This window comes from Nyctibius grandis, chromosome 18 (assembly GCF_013368605.1).
Source record: "Nyctibius grandis isolate bNycGra1 chromosome 18, bNycGra1.pri, whole genome shotgun sequence".
Taxonomy (NCBI): domain Eukaryota; kingdom Metazoa; phylum Chordata; class Aves; order Nyctibiiformes; family Nyctibiidae; genus Nyctibius; species Nyctibius grandis.
Window position 1 is genome coordinate 9,992,815 of NC_090675.1, and position 21,641 is coordinate 10,014,455.

A 21,641-nucleotide genomic window follows, 5' to 3' on the forward strand; every position below is an offset into this window, starting at 1 on the left:
ATAAGCAGTTACAATTTTTATTGGGGTGGCCCATGTTGAAAGGTAATGGAAAGCTGACTGAATAATGCAAGTGGGATATTTTTATTTGGGTTGCACTGGGTGGGAATAGTTAAACTGTTCCAGAAGGATCCTCGTTACTGACAGCAGTGAGAGGCTAGACCCCATTTCCTTTCCTTTTAAACTCTTGTTCATACATGGTTTTAAGGGAAGACAAAGGCTTCTTATTTTTAGAAGTCGTATTTACATAGAATTCATTACAGCTGATACTGCAGCATTAAGACTTAAAATTCCAGCCTGCTACCAGAGAGCTGCTGGTCTGACATGCTACAGTGGAGATTTTATTATTAGGTTGAAACACTCCTCTAGTAAAGGAGAGAGTGGAAATTGGTTTATTTCCAACAGGAATTAGGTTAGTGTTCACATGCTAAGCGTTCCACTGGTAGCAGCTCTGCCCAGAACAAATGTTCATCACTGATGGCAGCAGGGATGCCTGAGGAGAATTAGGAATGTGCACTCTCCTGCTCCCTCCGCCCCCTGATTTTGCTTGTGTTGTGTCACTGCTTTTTATAACAACCTGCAATCATTGGTTTTGTCTGTGATGACTACAACTTCCAGGAGCTGAGCAGAGCCAAAGCGGATGGGGAACATTCAATGAAACACTGAAGTCCTCAAGCAGAGATGGCAGCAGTTTGCCAGGCAGGACTGGCAGTAGGCTGGAGAGAACTGTCATCCCTCCGCTATTGCATTGTGTTGAGATGAGCTGCTCCTGTGTGGGATTTACTCCCAAGGTGAGCGTGCTTGAGTAGTGAGGAGGAGGCTTGCTCCCTTCCTTATCCGTACCCTAATTACTTCGGAAAGGAGTTGATCCTGTAGAAAACTTTCTTTAATTGTAGGACTTACAACTTTTTTTGTTGTTGTGCCTTGTGGAGTGGCACTGTATGTGCCCTCTCTTGCACACTCTGTGTGACAGATGTGGCTTTTACAAGTGAGCAAGAGATCTCCCTAACTTCCTTTTTCCTAGCTTAGTGTTCAAAATGCCTGCGCTAATCTGAGTAACGACAAAATGAACATCCAAGGCTGAATCTCTTGTCAAGACGCTTGTACATCATTTTGTTTCTTTTCTGGGTTGTACTTGTGTCTAAATCACATTGCATGGCTTTTTAGAAGACTTTATCTGATGGGGTAGATTCTCATGTCCCAAGCAAGAGTCAGCCTAAAGCAGTTCCCGGGCACAAACTGTGGTTTGCCCTCCCAGGTATTTGATAATGCCATAAACAAGTAATTATTAATCCAGTGAACTATTAAAAGTCGATAATGGTGAAGAATAGAGAGAAGAGTGGTTTTCTGACAAGCTGGTTTACCTTAATTAAACTGGTGAGTGATTAATATGGACAGCTGATCTTGTGGCTTTAATTAGATGCATTTAGACTTTTGTGTGAATAAGAGATGTCTCGAACCATCCCACAGGTTAATGGCAATACAATACTCTTATCACAGGCATGTATCTTTCAAATGGCTGGGTAGATGGTTAATAACACGTTTTAAAGCTTGATTTGAAACTTCTCTTAATGGGTTATTAGAAAATACGCAAGTCAGTGCCTATTTTATACAAAACTGAATTTTAATAAAACGCTTTTTATAAAGACACTGCCCAGTGATTTCATCTTGCACTTTAGGTTTTTACATTATAAACAGATTGCAGAAAATTAAATTTTAAAAAAGTATTTCAAGAAGATTTAAAAATAATATTTGGGCTGTAGTCTAGGTTTTCCCTGGTGTTGCTAGAAATCCAAGTGGTGTTATGCTACTGCTGTGTGGGAGCTTGAAAGAGGAAAAGAACCAGCTTGCCTCTACATCCAGGCAGGATGCAGAAATGACCTGTGCCTTTGGTGGCTTTTCTGAAGTTTTTAATAACATCAGAGAAAAAGTGTTGCTTTTGTTCCGATTTCTGAGCTTTGTAAACTAAACTGTTTCCTGTGATACACCGTAGATCAGCTTTTGCGAGGTATTAATTTGAATTGGTCTGTGAGGGCTAAGAAGAGTGAGGTTTATTTCAGCTGTACTTAGCTCGTTGTCTCAACTGGAAATTCTTAGGGGTCTGCAAATCAGAAAGGTCAGCAACTGCAGTGTTAGAAACAGTGATAGATAGTGCATGAAAATGAGACCTGACCTCTAAAATGAAAATTGACCTCTAAAATGAGAAATTAATCTCTTATTACCCTTGAACAACACCCTGATGGTGTTTCTAAGTCCCTCTAGTTTTGTACAATGTACTTTGGGAGTAGAGAGGGAGTAGAGAGGGAGTCCTTGTGAGGTGTGTTCTTTGGAAAGCACACATCATTGATTTCAGTGTGAATTTTAACACTGGCTTTGGTGTCAGCAAAGGCAGGTGAATACTAACCGCTTTTGAAGCTCCTGCCTTCGGACGTGTGCTGTGGGAACACTGCCTTGCTCTTTGTTAGTGGTCGCAGAGTTTAAGCTCTCTCGTGTGCTCAGGTCACAGGAGGGAGAGCCAGTTCCCATCTGCTCCCAGCCCTCTGTGAGCACGGCTTGTGGGCCTTGGCAAACCACGCGACCTCTGCGTGCTTTTCTTCCCTCGTGTGGTTGGTAGCCCTTGGTTTTGACTCGGGAGTCCGACTGGGTTGGTTGTAATAATGAAGCTTTGTTGAGTTCAGAAACACCTGCGCTTGTGGCAAGCTTCGCCGCTTCGTTCCAGAGACAAATAAAACTGGTGTTAGCAGTTTTCTTCTGCTTACTGCTGCCTGTTGTCCGCTTTGCTCAGAGTTTGTCCTCCTGATCCCAGCTTTTGGTAGGGGCAGCTTGGAGCTGGCAGTTGAGCTGCAGAGCACTGGACGTGGTTGCACTTCGCTGCAGGTAGGCAGTTGTGTTCATTCATGTGGGAGGCTGAGCTTAGGTTTTTGAAGTTCAGGGAAGAGGTGAAGGAGGGAAAGCAAAAAAGGATATGTTTCAAGTCAAAGTCTTTTGATGCTGAAATTGCCTAACTCAAACTCTTGTCTTCACACATCAGGGCTTAATGCTGATAGTGATTTACTTACACTTCCTAGTTAATAATTAGACATTGGGAGACACCATATATCACTCCTAATGGAATATATGGGGTCTGATGAGAGTTTTCTGTTTTGACTAATAAATTTTAACCAGAATCACCAAGCTTAATGAAATATTACAGCTTCAGAAGTGTTTTAAGTCTTGTGCTGTGAAAACAGTGCTGCTTTATTCAGTAAATGAATTTATCATTCATTCTGTATCCTGAGCCCTAGCTGGCTCTGGAGCATGGGCTGAATGCAAGAGTCTGAACTAGAAAGCGGAAAAACTAATCAAATTCTTAAAGACCAAAAGCAGCGAGGCAGGTCTAGACTGACTTTTTCAGTAGTAGCCTCTGGCTACATCCACTTTTGTTTTAGTAACCATTGTTAGCATGATTTATAACTTTAGCTTTAAGACGTACACTATTTAGATGTAGTAAGATGCTTCGCAGCTTTTATTTGTATCTCCTAATTTCCCTCTTACCCCTGCTCTTTTTTTACTCCTCCCTCGCCTTTGTCTCCCTCTGCTCTCCCCAGCAGTGTCCCCAATCCTGCAGTTGACGCTTCACTGAAAGAACATTTCGCTGTCAGCCCCAAGGTCAACAAAACCATCTCTGCCTCAACTAATGGCCGATCGGCTGGTGGCCTAGTTAGTGCAGAGGAAACGACTGTGTGCAGGGTTTAGTCTCCTACTGCTGCACAAAGCTTTTCCCTGCTAATTCTGGCGAGAGGATCCTCTGCACACAGAGGAGAGGATATGCCCCCCAGCACATAACGGGATCCCTGCTGTCGCCCTGCTGAGCGGCACACAGTTCAGCTCCTTGCCCTTCACAGCCGCCACGGGAAGCGCTGCCTTGCCACAAGGAGAGTGATCCTGCCCGCTGAGGTCCTGTCCAGCGAGGTCCTGCCCACTGAGGTCCTGCCCACCTCCCAGGTGCAGCGTGAGGATCCTGCCCCAAAACCACATCTCGTTCTAACCAGCGTGCACGTAGTTGTAAGACCTTGGCGGCACAGTCTGCCAGTCTGGGGGTTTGGTGGGCCACCAGGAAGAGCAAGTCCTGCTGAATATGTCTTGCTGCTTGGTTCTCTCAGGGTGTAGGAGGTCTGTGCATTTCTGTCTTCTTGGGCCTTAGCCTCTGCCGTTACCACTCAGCAGTTTTTTCTGTGCATCGTGCCAAGGAAGCAAGATAAGAGGAGACAGTAAACACAGCGTATTGCCAGTGCAGGAAGAAACCACTAAACCCTTGCTGCACCATTTCTCGCCGCTGTTCAAACCCTCCCTCCCACCTTGCTTTTGACAGAATATTGACTAGAAACCAAGCTCCCATTTCTGCGTAGCCTTAAGGGCAGCTGTTTACAGAGTGGCGGTGTTACATAGGTTTACTGTGTCGTATGTCTGTGTAACACTGGATTTGGATCTTGTATTTAGCTGCCAGAACTGACTGTGATGAAGTGGGAGAGATAAACTGATAGATTGTGTGCCAGAAAGATGTTGGGAATCAATCAGATAAACAGGGCAGAGAAGTAGCTTGCTGTTTTCTAGTGATAATAAACCAGTGGCCTCGCTTCCTGCAATTTTTAAATGTAATTGCTGCAGTAATAGTCTCCAAAAATAAGCAAATAGAAAAAAAAAGTCATAGCAGGCTTTTAATTATGCTTGAGTCACACTTTTTTTTTTTGTAATAAGATGTATGCCTTGAAGGAGAGAAGAGATGTGGACAGGTATAAATATTTTCTCTGTTGCTTGAGTGTCTCTTATTGGAAAACAAAAAAGGGTCATAAAATGATAACCATCTACTTTTATGGCGTTTTTCTTTTGTGGATTGCACACCTCACTCCAGTGCAGTACTTAAGATCAGAAACTGGGGGGGGTGGTCACCGAGTTTCTCACGTAGCACCGTGCCCGGGACAGCTGTTGGTGTCTGCTCTGGGCACGGTGGTAGGCAGGAGCTAAGCTGTGCTCAGAAATGCCATCGTCTCGCTGCAGCTGGTGTTTCCTTCTCCACATCCCTGCCTGCCGAGGAGGATGTGGAGCTTCTTTCTTGTCCTCCTGCCTTGTCCGTGCGTGCTGTCTTGGGCCGGGTGAAGGCTATAGCCAGGACCGTGGCTGCTCGCCAAGCCCTGCTTTCCGTGACTGTTGCTGTACCTCGACTGACCATTGCAGTCCAGCTCTCCTAGATGAGCAAAAGTATAGGATGGAGGAAAAGCATCTTTCATCCTTTCTTCTCTAGCATCTTTGTGCAATTGCCTGGTCTCTCTGGTTCCCAGGTGGGTCTGTTTCAAGCCCTTTCTGAGCTGAGGCAGTCACTTCACTAGTCAGTGAAATGTTGGCACCTAGAAAGCAGCCTGTGCCCCTCAGTTTTGGAGGGTTTATTTCTGTTCTCTGTGTAATACGTTGGCTAATACCCAAGGCACAGCACGTACAATTTACAGTGAGTGGTGATAAACATATAGCACTGGTCAAGCATCCCAAAAGGCTGTTCACAATATTCTTTGGCTGCAGGAAGCAAAAAGGACAAAACCCAACCCTCAGGACATGAAAAGAAATAGAAAAGCCTGCTTGAGCATTCCTGCTCTAGCTATAAAAATTATTTTGCTGTGCTGTTCCTCAGAGCGAGCATTACTGCCCAGCAGTGCTTGACTTCAGTTTGGTGGTTTCAGTTCCCCCCTGCCCTCCCCACTCGAAGTGTGGGGCCAGACCGGTGGGGCAGAGGTCTTACTGCAGATCTGCCTGCGTTACATCTCTTGCCCATGGGAGTTGTGTACACAACAGCCTGTGAATGTTCAGGCCTTTTTTATCCTTCCAAAACCCAAGGAACAGTACCAGCCTTGGAAGTACAAGCCGAGTTCTTCATTCTGCTTCTCTGGGTGAGAAACGACCATCTCAAGTCAGGCTCAGCTGCTCACATCCCCACAAGTTTGTCACCTGTTTGCCCTCTGTGGCACTGTACACTTTGCTCTGGGCTCCTGGGACCAGCAGTTACCGAACTTTTGGCCCATCTGACCATCCCTGGCCCATCTGACCATCCCAGGGGTGGCTTCACAGTGCCCCCAGGGATTCCAGTCCTTTGCCATTACTTAGACTTAAGAGCATTAATTTGCTTTGCCCATGTGGGGCTTCTTGTGCTTGGACCATAGTGCTGCTAAGTTGTGCCCCTCTGGCTCTTCAAAACCTTTTAGATTCTCTTCAGATGAATGGCATGATGCTACATGTCACCTAAATAAACCATAAGGCGTTGAAGGGAAGACTATGCTACTCCTAGATCCATCTGAAATTATATACAGAAGATCTTTGTAGTGACCTTCAGTGGTATGCTCCAGTCACATATTCTACAGGGACCTTCTTGGAAGAGGGGGATGACACACAGTTACTTAAACTTTTAGCATAGGATTTTGCTTCCTTGCTTGAACCTTTTCAGAGCCATCAGCTTTTTCCCTTGGAAAACTCTTTCCTGCAGGGGAAATGTTAAAAAGCCTTGGTTCTTGGCTTGGGGCTTTCTAGGAGGTTTCAAGAAATGAGGCATACCAGGTTCCCTTGGGAACTTGGCAGCTAAGTTCTTAAGTCTTCTGAGAAACCTGTGAGACTATTTGCATTAACATGTCTTTACTGTGCTTTTAAATGGGATTATTGTCTTTCTTCTAGCTCCTTCGAGAATTTATAGAACGTAAAACCACTTCGTTGGACCCCAATGACCAGGTAGCAATGGGCAGGTAAGTAGGAAGTTGTCTGTAACATCACTAGCCTCACCCTGGCACTGCATCCCAGTCCAGAAGTGCAAAACTGCTTGTGGGCTTCCAGAGCAGTTCATCGTAGAGGGCAAAATTTTGAATGACTCTGGAGAAAGCATCTGGGTGTAAGAAATTGCATAACAGATTATTAAACCAGTGTGATATTAGTGATGAAAGCCATCCTCTGTGACACACTCCTTAGTCAGGGACCACACTGGCTGACTCTGAGTTTGCCAGCCTTTGAGCTGTGCCCTGCTTTGTCTGTGATCCCCTGAAGATATTTTCCAGTTGTAAAAGGCTTTGGGTATTTCTAACTCTCAGTGGTTCGTGCAGCACAAAGGGAATCCACAGAGGGGTGTCTTACCCGACCCTCCTAGACAAAGTGACCGCCTGCTGCTGAAATTTGGCCTTTTCTCGTTGTGAGCCCTGATTTGTTACTGTTTCAGAGGAGCAAACCTGTCGTGAGATCAGTTAAAGCAATTCCTGTGTATGCCCTTTCCATGCTGTAAGAAAAGGTACTATATAATTAAAACAATATCAGGGAATGTTTCCTGCATGCAGAAGTAAAATATAATTCCATGCAGGGAAACTCTTATTTCTCTGTTTAATTCTATAGTTAGAAAATAAAGAATCTTCCAAATACCCCTTAATTAAATGTACATTTAAATAGCCATGGGCTATAATTTAGAAAAGCGTAAAAGCAGAGGAAGGCTGAAAATGCTGGAGTAGGGCTCTCCACTGAAGAAATACTATGGAGGTATGTGGATGGGGAGAAAATGTGTTAGGAAATTTTGTGATGGTGAAACAACTTTTATCCTTGTAAAATATTACCCAAATTTTAGTGCAATGTGTCAAATTTATTTTGTGTATGTCTGGAATATTATGGAAAGCTATTCACTATAATTTAACATGATATAGACAAAATTACATTTAAGTGGTGATTACATTGTACATTTATCTGACTTTACAATAAAATAGATTACAGTAATTAAGATTATATTAAGATTGCAGTAATTGGATTTTGCTAGATTTTTTTCCCTGATGTCAAGTTTTCATTGTATAAATCAGGTAAGATGACGCTCGTTTTTGTAAAAAAAATATTTATAACTAGTAGAAGTTTTTCCCTGTTGAAAACTTCTTTGACTTGATGAAGTTCTGTTTGAGGAGTTGAGCCCTCCCTTCTAAATACAACAGCAAGGGATCAGACAGCACGTTCTGAAGGTGTTTATTGCTTTTCTTTCTTTTGTGTGGCTTGTGGCCTCCGTGGGTTTCCCTGCAGGTAGAACATCCTCACTGAACAGCAGTTGTCTCATGGGGATAAGTGTGTCCCAGTGTGGCTGGAGTCAGGAGAAACGCTTGTTCTTTAAATGCCATGTGTTCATGGGGTGCAGCAGTACCACAAAGTTTCAGACTTGGTTTCCTGAGGTTCTGATCTCCTTCACTTGTGTGAACGCAATAGGTGGAAGGGCTGGGAAGGGCCTCAGACCCCAGTGGACCTAATGCTCATTTGCCAAGTGGTTCTAAAAATTGTGTGCCTGTCGTTTTGCATTCCTCAGGCAGTGGCTGGCCATCCAGAAGTTACGAAGCAAAATAAAGAAGAAAGTGGACAGAAAAGCCAGTAAAGGAAGGAGAATCCGGTGGGTGACAGCTTCTGCAAGCAATCACAAGTGCTGATTTTGCCAAATAGAGTCTGACTCCGGGGTGCATTGGTGGGCTTATCCATGCCTTTTAGGGCAAGATGTCTTGCTCTGGGGCATCCACTGGGGTATCTTAAGCCTAGAATAAGGGTTTGGTTGGATGCAGCCTGTGAGCATTGCCCAGATCAGTCTTGGCAAGAGTGTTTATTGGTCTCAGAAAACACTGGAGAGGTGTTCAAATGTCCCTAAGCACTTTGGGGCCGTGATTTCCAGTGAAAGCCAGTAAACACCTCGTGTGCAATATATATTTAGTTGACTAAAATGTGGATAGCAGCTCTAGGGGAAGACGTGCAGAAATGCCTCAGTGAGGTAGACGTCTGTTTCCCACTGACTGTCAATTGGAATTTGGTGTCTAATCTCTCTTTATTTTTGTAAGACCCATCGCAGCGTTCTTTAGCTTCAAAGCATTTCACATCCTGACTCCTGGATCACTAATTTGGGTTGATCTCTCCCGTTGTGTTTCCAGTAGAAGCATCTTCCATGCTGTAGGGTGGAAAGGGAAGCAGTCTGGAGAGGATGGGGTTTTTTTCCCCATTGCACAGCAGATACATTAGTCTCCTCGAGTTAGCATGACTGCATGATTTGTAGTGGAGGAGGTGTTTGTGGCAGGGAGGCATGCTGAAAAGCTGCACCGCTTCCTGAAAAATCTGCAACATTAACCATCCTTTTGTGAGTAAACTATAAATCCTGAGTTTAGATGGCATCTGATAGAAAGTCAGTGGAGTCAGTCTGGGTCAGGCCTGGCATAGCAATTTTTAAGATAGATGTCATAAGATAATTTATTAAAAGAGGGAAGAGCTACTTTGTTGGCCTGAAAAGCCTATAATTATTAACTATCAATATTCTTTTCTGTCAGCATCACACATAATTGGATATATTCATGATTCAGTCAAAACTAGTGACAACATCACACAACTGAGTCAGACTCGTAAACCTCCAGGAATAATGGGGAAGTCTCTCGTTGTGTGCAATCTGTGCGCTTCAGCATTCCTGAGAGATCAGCTATCTCGCCAAGTCAATTGCCTCTTAGATCTTAGGTGCCTTTTTTTTTTTCTTCTTTAAATAAAAGTTGCACTGACCCTGCAGGAAAAATATCAATAAAAGAAAAAAGTGTTGTTGTCTGTGTTTAGGATTAACATGCAGTTAAGCTCCAGCATCTTTTCGGAATAGTCCAGTAGAGCCCAAATGGGTGTTTGTAAATAGCTGGTTCTTCCACTGAGAGAGTCATTGTCACCTCAGGCAGATCACTTATCCTCTGTTCTTTTTCCCTCTCTAAAATTGGGGCAGCAGTGCTTAGATTTGTTCGTGAAGGAGTTTGAGATCTTGGAGAGCAAAGTATCAAATACTAAGTTTCATCTGTCTCCATAATTCTTCCTTTGTAGCAATCCTTTAGCAACCCTTCAATATTATGGCATATTTGGATGAAATGTCCAGGTTTATTGTAGGGTCTGAGGATCTTCAAGTGCTTTCAAAAAGCTGATCTTGGTGCTTGACACAAGGACCTGTCCCCTTCATAGACAGGGAGATTGGGGCGCTAAGAGGGGAAGCGAGCTCATCCAAAAACTCCACACTCGAGCGTAAGAAACCTGGTGCCTAGAACTGTGCTGCCCCTCGCTGGGACGTGCCTTTTCTTGAGGTAGATACGGAGGAGTGACTTGTGCACACCTCTTTTCTTGTCAGTGATTTCTGGTCCTGTGCTGCTGCAACATGGGATGTCTTTCTGATAATGAAATTAAATATTTTATATCTGCTAGACCAGGATTTTTAAAGTCCTGATTTAAAAAAATGTGACAGTAGTTCTGGACAAACAACTCGTGTCAGAATTTATCTGAATTGCTAAGTCCCCTTGCCACTGCGCAGGCTGTCCCTGTATGGGCTGTGATCTGTATGAATCCATCAGTTGTTAATGTCTCATAAGTGAACTATTTCATAGTCCAGCCTGTTGACATGTTGTTTGTTGCATGGCTGTGTCTGTTGCTTCTGTTATGAGTGACAAAGACTTGATTGTGCAGAGGAGCCCTTGTGTAAGGGTGAGTGTGTGCTGTGCCTGAAGAACCATTCTGAAATAGTCTTTCGAGCTAAAAATCCCCTCAAGGGAATGTTCCTGCATAAGCAAACAAAAGGGAGTGCAGAGGTGACAGAGTGGAAAGGTGATTCTGGGCAAATGCTTGTGAATCCTTTTGCCTGCTATTTGTCAAGCTCTAAAAATAGCAGCAGCTTGGATAAAACATTTCAGACTTGGGTAGGCAACATGGCAGTGTACACCAAAAGCCATTGGTCTGGAATCCCCTGCCCTTAGACACTAGGGTTTAAAGCTACCTTTTCATTCAGAGTTTTTCAGTACTCTGTTAAATTTTATATGTCAGGTCCTTGAATGTAAGTCATGAAAAGCTACTGCAAGTTCCTAGCCCAGTGTGGAAGGCGGGAAGGGGATCCCATATCTGGAGGTGCAATACAGCTTGCAGAGATATTGTGGTGGAGCAGAAGCTGAGGCAGATGCAGCACTGTATCACCTTGGACCTGCCCCATCTCTTCTTTGCACAGGTCTTTTTCCTGTCTCCTTCTTTGCTTGTTTTCACATGCTCCATCTGTAAGTTACTCAGGGCAAAACTTTCCAACTCCGGGTATGGCTAGCAGAGTGGGATTTTGATATCCTTTAGGGCCCCAGATACCACTGAGCAAGGAAAAAGCGATAGCAGATGGATGCTTGAGAAGGTCTGATGCTCTGGTGCTTCTGCTGCCTGCAGTGGGCTCTTTGGGCACAAATTCCAGAAGGTGATTAAGACACCAGCTGAACGAGAGGCTGAAAACGAGTTCTTGGTTCTCTGTCTGACTTTTCAGGGTTGTCTGTCTGGGAGTCTGATTAAGTACTTGCACACAATTAATGGATGCTGTATGTCCTCTTTCTCGCTGTGATAAAAAAGGATTTGCTTGCCCTTCAGTTCATTGTATCATCTGATTGTTCTTCTGTCCATGTTATAGGAAAGGAGGAGGAGGGAGGGGAGGGGGAATTGCCAGCTACAACTAGCGGCTCCTTAGGTATCAGCCACCAGGGAAGCCAGTGCTTTGCATTTCAGGGGCTGGTATGGGTCTATTCAAGCTGCAACGTTTCCTTCTCATTAGTAGTTACTAATGTGCTGCCTGCTTATTTCCTGCCCTGTTCAGGTATCATGTCCATAGCAAGCTGGTGAGCTTCATGGCACCTATTGACCACTGTACAATGAATGATGATGCCAGGTGAGTAACAGATTAATTATGTTTCTCAAATGGCTTCATGACAGCGTGATATTGACCTGTTCTTCAGTCTGTCGCCCCCTCCATTTCTTCTTATCAGTTACCCATTTGTCACTGGCATCATAGCCTGGGTGTCTTGGTCACAGCTGTCCAGGCAGTCTGGCTGAGCTTTCACTCTGTAATTATTGTGACACCAAACAAGAAATTTTCATAAATCTCAGTACCTACATTTTGATTCCTGCTTTAAAACTCTGCTGATTTTGAAACCTAGTTTTATGGTATTATTTTGGAAATAGACAACTAAGTTATCTGGTGTCTTCAGGTATAAGTGAAACTTAGAAGAACTTGTAACAGAAATGGCAACTGGTTTAAATCCTGTTCAGCAGGCAAGATAGACACACATTCCTAGTAGAGTCATACTGTCCTGTAGAAATGGTTCTGGGACATGCTGCTTATTCCCCACATCTTTTTGTCTGAGGGGAATTAGCAGGTGGTATATGTGTGTTTAGGAAGAACCAGTTCATACTCTATGCATTAATGCGTATGACTCTAGTATTTCTCTATCTATTATTATGTCCAGTTGACTGGTTATTACTTATGCTTTGAGGATTTCAGATGAGGTTGGAGTATCTGTCATTTTTTTGTGTATAATACATATGGCACTGTCCTACAGATCAGGCAGGCACACAGACCCCTGCTCTGTCCCCAGAACGAAGGCAAGCTCAGCTTGCATGCGATGTGTGTGAGGGGGAGGAAGGTGAAAAAAAATAGTGAGACTGATCCTAATAATCTAGGGGTTACACTGTGTTTGCTGTCCCCAGAGGTGACATTGCCTCCTCCTTTGCAGTCCACTGCACTCACTTGTGTCCCAAAAGTTGCATAGAAAACGCATTCTGTAAGCCAAAATCCTCCAGCAAGTCAGTGCAAACGTGAAGTGCATCCAGACAGCTGGGACAGCGGAGTCATTCTGCACAACAGCCTTCTTGGACCTCAGCTACACTTCATCTAGCTGCCGTCTCCATAACCCTTATTCCCCTCGCTTCTCAGGAGGCACCTTGAGTCCACCACAAGCTGCACGGGGCCCGGCTGACCCTCCGAAGCTATTACAGCTAATAGGATGCTATCTCCATTGTGCTGTGTCGACACAGTTATCATCGTGGTAGGGACAGAGTGTTTGACATTTGGTTTACTGAAAATGTCTCCTGGGGGTTTTCTCCACGTTGAGCGGGTTATTACATCGCTTGCATGTTTTACTGATTCTTTGGTGGCAGCAGCTGCTGCTGCTCATTGTCTGACTGCGGGAACTTATTTCTCACATTAAGTTTATTAGCTGCTTTGGAGGCCGCCGTACTTTCTGTTAATGGCGTTTTAGTCGCTTATCTCCTGGTGTGGGTTTAGCCATCTAGAGGGAGGCTGTCGGTTGGTGTGTTGGCACACCAGCATTGTGCCTGAGGGTCAGACCGTGTGGGCAGCTGTATCCTTTTCTTCTCAGCAAGGGTCATTAGACACTGGAAGGGGCTGCCCAGGGAGGTGGTGGAGTCACCATCTCTGGAGGGGTTTAAGAAAAGACTGGACATGGCACTTAGTGCCCTGGTCTAGTTGCCATGGTGGTGTCAGGGCAATGGTTGGACTCATTGATCCCAGAGGGCTCTTCCAACCTGATTGATTCTGTGATTCTGTGATCCCAGTCTGCCAAGATCAGGCTTTCAGGCAGACCCTGGATGGGGCAATGCTGGAACCAGGCCGGGCAGGTTCTGTTCCCAGTTCTGCCAGTGGCTTCATAGATGACCTTGAGCAGGTCGCTGTGTATTTCAGTGACTCTGATTCCCCATCTGAGCTGTTGAGAAGTGCCCGTAAAAAAAACAGTGGTTTAGTAATAGCAGTAGTATTATTTTATTTTTTAACACACATAGGAAAGCTTTTGCCTCGGACAAGAGTCAGATACACAAACAGAAGCCAAAGCTCTCCTCACTGTAACACAAAGACTATACCTTGCCTTTGCCCATCGCAGGCATTGCAGTCTTCCTTAAGCAGTTTCTCCGCAGCTTCCTTCCCACGGGATGTGCTTTGGCATTGTTTAGTCCTAATGTTGAGCTTAAATTTCCCTCTGCTGTAATTTAGGCCTGTTATTTCTTGTCCTGTTCAATGTGGGCTTTAAGAACGTTCTTGCTTCCTCTTTGCAGCAGCCCTTCCCCATTGGGGTGGGCGTTCTTGCTTTGCACACTGAGAACCTGGGCGTTATTTAGCTTAGCTTCCTTCCTTGCCTCCCTGCTTTACGCCATGTGTGTTTGCATCCAGACATAAAACATATTCAACATCTTGGAGTGGCCAGTGCCTGAAATTAGGCCTTTATAGGTGTCGTGGTTCAGCTCTCCCAAAATGAAGGTATCTGCTGCTATCAGTCATTTTTTTGAAAATCATAACCACGCTCCAGGGTTCACTTCACATCCTGGTTTAAAATGCCCCTGCACTAGCCGTGGGCTATAATAGCAGCACACAGGCGTGCCGGGCAAGGCAAGAAGAATTCAACATCTGCTTTAAACTGCAGGTGAATTAGGAAGAAAGGACCAGGCCTGTACGCATGAGAGGGAAGCAGTAATGACAACCGCTTCCCTTTGTGACAGAAGAAGGTAATTTTATTGTTTGCAGGTGTGAATTACTAGATTGAAAATGCAAGTATAGGCTTCACAGTGATGTGATCGTGCTCTGAGCCTTTTTTTTTTCTGATCAGGCACTTAAAAGGCATGACCCCAAAATAATACACACCTGAACAACGGGGTGCTCTGTGGTGTAGTGTGAGAAATTTGCAAGTGTCGGTGAGCTGTATATAAAAAAAGGTTGTAGAAACAGAGCTGGCAGAACAGTCCCCTTAAGTTCTACCCGTGGCTACAGTGGCAGGTGGATACGTGGAAAATGCCAGAAAATAAATATGTGCATGCAGATGTGGATGTGCACTGCTGGGGCTATGCAGACCGTAAAATAGTGCAGGGAACTGCTCGCACTCACCTGACGGTCCCTGTGTGGTGGTGTCAGGGCTGTGGGACACCCAGGGCTTCTGGGGATCTGGCACGTCAAGTTTATCGCTTGCCACTGGCTGGGGAAACAAAGAGCAAACACGTGTGAGGAGAAACAGCGTGAGCGCCCATGGAGATGGGGATGAACAGTCACTCCAGGGTTGTTTTACAGCCTGAATTCGAGAAAAGAAACGTCCAAGTATAATAACTGCCTTTGTCAACATCACTGCCACTTTCTTTCTTGTTCTTGCTGCTGGTTGGAATAATAGAATTCATGCAGGCAATTAATCTTCCACTTGCCAGTTTTCTGTGCACCCTACACATGGGCATGGCTGTTTAACCTTGTGCTCACATATATTATGTTGTAATGTGTGGGACACTGGTGGCCTCGAGCCCTCCTCTCTTTTAACCCCTCTTTGGTAGTATTTTAAAACATACACTGGAAAGTGATTTTTATGGATATCTTGGGGTATATGTTTATAGACTTAAATACCTTTATAGTACTCTTGGGCCAAGGTTTTTCTGTCAAGGTCATTGCTATGTAAATGGGCCTGCCCTAAAACAAGGAACTCGAAGGCAAAAGCTTGAATGTGAGTGCGCTGTGGTGGTTGTCCAGAGGAGAGGGTAGCTGTCTTGGGCAGGAATTACCCAGGATTAGAACAGGGTCGGTCTCTTCTCTGGTGGTGATTTCGCCTGGGTTTGAGGGTGGTATCACATGGGTGCCACTTCTTGGACTTCCCTTGAAATAGGCTTTTCCCATCCCCTGACCTAGGGTACTTCGCTGATCCCATTGCTCCGGTCGCTAGCATGGTGTAATCTTTAATAGAACCATCCTTCAGTACCGCCACGTGCAACAGAGTTGGGAAGATGCCAGTCTGCTCTGGTTTGCACTTTGGGAAGTGAGGCACAGAAATGATAGCCTGTATCTCCAAAGGCATTTGGGTCCAGGCATCCATGAGGCAAGAGCCTCAGTGACTTGCCAAAGGTGACACAGCAGGTCTAGAGCTGCAGTTGACCCCAGATCTTCTGTGCACTCACGGAGAGCTCCTGTGCTAGGCAGAGGGATTTCTTTATGGGCAAACTGAGGCTGGAGACTCCCACTGGAGGCCTGCAGGTCCATAGACAAGTGAGCGTATTTTCAGGACGTGCAGAGTTGCTGTATCTGCAGGAGTGGATCCTCTAACAGCCTAGCTGTGGCAAGGTCAGGTAAAGTCTGTGTTCCCTGGAAGAGCTGTGTGTGGATTTTGGTTTTATATCTCTCTGTCAGCTTTGATATATAGATCTTCAGATCTCTGCACTGTAGGTGTGTGTGTGGAACAGAGACTAAACACAGACACTTTAAAAGAAGGTATAATATCAAATTACTGCTAAGTTTGATGAACATCATTATTTCACCTCTGGAGGATGGTAACTTGCAGGAGAGTCCGAACACCTTTATCTCCCAAGACGACTCAGGTTATTCTGACAGGTAAAACAAGATTGTGCAAATATGCAACAGTGATCTAATCAGCTGGAACAACAGCAATATTTTAACTGGCGCTACCTTTTAACAGCATCATTAAGGGCTCTCATTACTCTTTTATTAGAGGCTCACTCTATTTCTTATCAGATTACAGAATGAACATAACTCATGGCACTGATTTGATCTCTTGTTAAAGAGGATTACAGCTTTGCATTAACTTGGATTGACACGGTTTATAATTTGCTGTTGATACACATGCTGGCGGTGTCACATGTGTGACCCGCTCCCCACAGCACCGCCGAGGAAAAGGACACCCATACATCATCATTAAAGATGGCACCCAGTGCAGGAATGGGAGGCAAAAGGAGGCTTTTCTGCGGTAAAGTCAGGCAGGACAAAAGAGACACGTCCTCAAGTGCAAGCTGGAATTCAAAATGGGGATTTGTAACTGGGTGAGGGTGGGGGGAACGTGTTGGCTTTTAGATAGGTTGCCTTTTACCTTGGCAAATGGTTCTTCATTACAGAGGAGGACTTTGCATCCGTTATGAGCCATGTTAGAGGGAAGAAGATGGCTGTAATGGGACTGTGTCAAACCATGCAGTTCCACCCGCCACATGAGGCACAGAAGCCTTTCCAGGAGCTGGGGGAATTTCCCCTGCTCTTCTCAGACCTCTCAACGTTGTGATTGTCAACAACTAGTGAACCAGTCCCTGCCTGTGGGCAGTATTGATCATACACCACTGGCTGATGGTGTTGGTTTAGCCAGGTAACCTGTTTGCCTGTGGTGGGAGTTACCTTAGTGTCGTGTCCCTGGTTTGTAGGAACCCCAGGCAACTGGGGCTGCAAGCTGGGGCTGCGTGTCTGTGTTGCTGCTCCTGTGTACTGCCCGTGCGTTGTGGGGCTGGCCACGCTGCACTGCCTCTGCTGACCAGGTATTTCCAGCACACCCTACTTAGCATTACCATATAGATACCTCTGTGTACATACATACGTGTATAAACAGTCTCTCCACACCTGTGGTGGTGTGTTTTGTGTTTGACTTTGGAAGTGCAGACATGCATGGCAGCAGAACGGGGCTCGGGGCAGGAATCGCTGCCTGAAATCACACAGCCAAGTGCAAGGAATGAAGCTCATGACTCCAGCAGTCACAGAATCACAGAATCAATGAAGTTGGAAGAGCCCTCGGGGATCATCGAGTCCGACCATTGCCCTGACACCACCACGTGAACTAGACCAGGGCACTCAGTGCCATGTCCAGTCTTTTCTTAAACCCCTCCAGAGATGGTGACTCCACCACCTCCCTGGGCAGCCCCTTCCAATGGCTAATGACCCTTGCTGAGAAGAAATGCTTCCTCATGTCCAACCTGAACCTCCCCTGGCGAAGCTTGAGGCTGTGTCCGCTTGTCCTATCGCTGGTTGCCTGGGAGAAGAGGCCGACTCCCACTGCGCTACAACCTCCCTTCAGGTAGTTGTAGACTGCAATAAGGTCACCTCTGAGTCCTGTTGGCCTCTGATCACGCTTGGTAGAAGAGCATCCCACCCACTCTTGTCCTTGCATGAGCAGCATGAGCAGATGATCCAGCTGCCAGTGAGGTCTGGATTAGAGCATCCCCTTGGATGGGGTCAGGACGTCGTGTATTTTCCCAGCCCGCATTCTCACTCTTGGACTTAGTGCAGTTGCTTTGTCACAGCGTGTCTTGCTGCAAGCAGAGGGGGGTACGTAGTAGGAAATCCTGGTATTAAAAGATTAATTTACTTATATGACATAAGAGTTTAATATTAAAAAAAATAATTTTAAAAAGTTGGTGAGATACCAGCCTTTAACTTAGCTCACTTTGTACTTTGGGTAGTAAAACACCATGAGACTGGATTAATGGAGGAATTTGGGCTCTGGGATTGTCAATCCAGTACATTCACCACGACAGAAGTCCCTGAGAGGAGGCAAAGCCCTTCTTTGGGACAACTGAACCAGCAGCTTCTGTGCTGCGCGGCACAAACCTTGGGTGACTGTGTCAGTGTGAGAAAAATTCTTCTAAGTTTATAGAGACACAGGGCTGCTGTGTATCGTTTTGTTTGGTGGATTTTATCCCCCTAACCTCTGACTTGGCCTTAGAAGTCAGCTCATGGAGATGCTGTTAAGTACCCAGTATCGCTTTTAACTGTAGTTGTTAGAAGGGCTGGTGTTTGAACAAGGGGGTTTTGTATATTTTGAAGCTGGCAGGAGTGAAGTGGTGTACGTGACCCCCGTTAGTGCCAACGGGCTGGAATCATCGTGTCCCAACATTTGATGTTTGACATCCCCGGTAAGAAGACAGACGCCTCTGTTATGGAAATTTCCTTTTTAAAGGGGAAAAAAAAATAACCTGTTAAGAGCTGCGAGATGATTTGTTGTCCTTCCTTTGTGAGACAATTTGTCTTCTCCTGCATCAAATCTGTTATAAAACAGGCAAGCTGTGAAAGAGGGAAATCATCCTAGGAATATGGGACGTGAAGGTACACAAAGAATGGTCTCCTCCGTGCGCCTGTGTGCACGTCTGCGCAGGGCACTTCCCACGCAGCATGACAGTGGCTGCTCCGCTCAAATACCTGTCTGAAAACAGAGCCTGAGAAAGCAACATTTTATGGATTTCATGGGGAAATTAAAGCTGCTGGAAAGCGTGCCAGCGGAGCAAGCTGGAGGCTTCTGAACCTCCCTGTGTTTTGCTACTTCTCCAGCCACTTGTCCACATCTTTTGTGCTGTAAAAGCTCATATGAAAATGTGAATGCTGTTGGGACCAAAACCAGGCTGAGAGAGGGTCCATCTCTGCTCCCCTTACTGCTGTCCTGAGCTCACGGTGTGCTGGTGTAAGGGGGAAACGTTCCCAAGTGGTGACAGAGGTGGCAGGTCTGAACCCCAGGTCTGGTTAAGTTTGGGGGATGGTACCTTGAGCCCTTCCCTCTCTGCTGCCCTCCCACTCCCCACCCCATCCCCAGAGCCAGCATCACAAAACGTGCCCTAAACGAGTCCCTTTGTTTAGGGCAAGAACCAGCTTTCTGAAATACGTATAAATCTTGTGCCTGGTCTCACGAGACAAACCAGAGGTCACATGTCACCTTTCATAATTTAAAGCCGTGGGGCTAAAAGCATTTGCACGGACTTGAAGGACCCGATCCTGACCTGCCGGAGCGAGAGGGAATTGCGGCAGACCTTTGCGAGTGCCCTGCAAGCGCCGGCGCGGTGATGGGAGCCGTCTGGCCGGGTAATTTATAGCCGGAGTTGTACGCTCCGGTGCTGGGCCGTGGCAGGGAAGCGAGTGAGAGAGTGCCACCTCGTGGGCCTGCCTTCGTGGCCAGCACCACGCTGCCCGCGCCACACCGCATCCCACCCCACTGCATCCCACCCTACCGCATCCCACCGCATCATCGCATCCCACCCCACTGCATCCCACCGCACTGCATCCCATCCCACCACATCCCACCGCACCACATCCCACCGCATCATCGCATCCCACCCCACTGCATCCCACCGCACTGCATCCCATCCCACCACATCCCACCCTACCGCATCCCACCGCATCATCGCATCCCACCCCACTGCATCCCACCGCACTGCATCACATCCCACCACGTCCCATTGCATCATCGCATCCCACTGCACTGCATCCCATCCCACCCCACCACATCCCACCACATCCCACTGCATCCCATCCCACCGCACCACATCCCACCACACCGCATCCCATCCCACTGCATCCCACCATATCCCATCCCACAGCATCCCACTGCACCGCATCCCACTGCACCGCATCCCACCACATCATCACATACCACTGCACTGCATCCCACCCCACCACATCCCACTGCACCGCATCCCACCCCACCACATCCCACCCCACCGCATCCCACCGCATCATCGCATCCCACCCCACCACATCCCATCCCATCCCACAGCATCCCACCACACTGCATCGCATCCCACCACATCCCATCACATCATCACATCCCACCCCACTGCATCCCACCGCATCATCGCATCCCACCCCACCGCATCCCACCACATCCCATCCCATCCCACCACATCCCACTGCACCACATCCCACCACACCACATCCCACCACATCATCACATCCCACCCCACCGCATCCCCGCACCGCATCGCACCGGACACCCAGCACCACTCCGCTCTGCCTCAGGCCCATCCCTTTAAAGCACAGGGGTGTTTTAATTGAGCTCTGATGATTGCTGCTCGTTTGGCTCCACGTCATCAGCCGCAGCTTGTGTTTGTCACTGCAGCAGTGCCCGAGCGGGGAACGCGTGTGGGAAGGTGCGGAAACACGGAGCCAAATCCCACACCCCACGTGCTGATTTAGGGTCACGCCTTGGGCTAGAAGTTGAGAAATAAAGGGCTGCAGTTTGTTTTCCTGGGTACCTGCTCTGCTCGCTGGGCACCTGGTAATCTGAATTTTGCACTGGTGGACAGAAGATTCCTTAGGATATAGACAAAGTTTTCCACAGCCAGCGTCAGTTTCCATAGGGAAGTATGTGGTTTTCATCCTCCCTTTCTTCATGGGTGCTCACGCTGTATCTTTTGCCCATTTTTGTGAATTAAAAATTCATTGTTCCCAATGGAGGATGTCAGTAGGAATGGGGTAGGTATAGTTATTTCAGTACTGCTTGGGGCATATTCTAAATTATATTTTTTTTTTTTTTTTTTACCCCAGAAGAAGAGGAGAAGTAAAAGGTACATGGGAAAAGGCAGAGAAATTTGTTGGTATTTTTATAAAAACAGCAGCAGTGACTCATGGTATATTTATAGCATTCTGGGAAAAAAAAAAACCACCAGAAACTGATTTTTCCCCCTTAATATTGTTCTTCTACTAGTTTAGAGAACTAGATTGAAAAAAAAAGAAGTAATATGAGTATAATTACACAAAATAGCACAGCATGAGCTGCTCTCCCCTCCCATGTGCACGTATGTATTTGTTTTCCCCTTTGTACAGTTGGTGGAATAGTGCTACAAGGTGGAGTCCTGGGGAGCTCCTGACAGGGTTTTTGAGTCATATTTTGTGTGTAGTAGCAACACGTGGGATTTGGAGGGCTCTGGAAACTTCCTGGGGCCCCTGGAGTGGGCGAGTGCCTGGGCACAGCGCTCCCGGCTCCTCGGGAAGAAGAAACGCATAAATAATGAAGGCAGGGTACTTACACACACATGTTTTATGGCAAATGGCTGTGTGGTTCGTGATCATTTTTTTTTCCAGAAACAGGTTTTATGATAATACAGTAAAAATATTAAATTAGAAAATGCCTCACTAAGGGTGATAAAACCTTACTACGGTGGAAATAGGTAATTATCCCCTCTACAGCCTAAATGACAGTTTAAAAGAAATAAAAATGTTAGTGCTCATTACTTGCTTTTGTAGGTTGCAATAAAGGGTAAGTTAAATTTTAATTCCAGGAAGACCCCTGTATCGACCTGCT

General features: G+C 46.1%; 1 protein-coding gene across 1 annotated transcript in view; it reads left to right on the top strand.

The window, feature by feature from the left end:
* The window catches only part of AATF (apoptosis antagonizing transcription factor), a 48,768-nt gene that overhangs the window by 24,855 nt on the left and 2,272 nt on the right, over window positions 1-21,641 (top strand). The window contains exons 9-11 of the mRNA XM_068415527.1: window positions 6,691-6,758; window positions 8,333-8,413; window positions 11,639-11,710. Coding sequence (XP_068271628.1) covers window positions 6,691-6,758; window positions 8,333-8,413; window positions 11,639-11,710 — 221 coding nt within the window. The remainder of the gene's footprint in view (window positions 1-6,690; window positions 6,759-8,332; window positions 8,414-11,638; window positions 11,711-21,641) is intronic.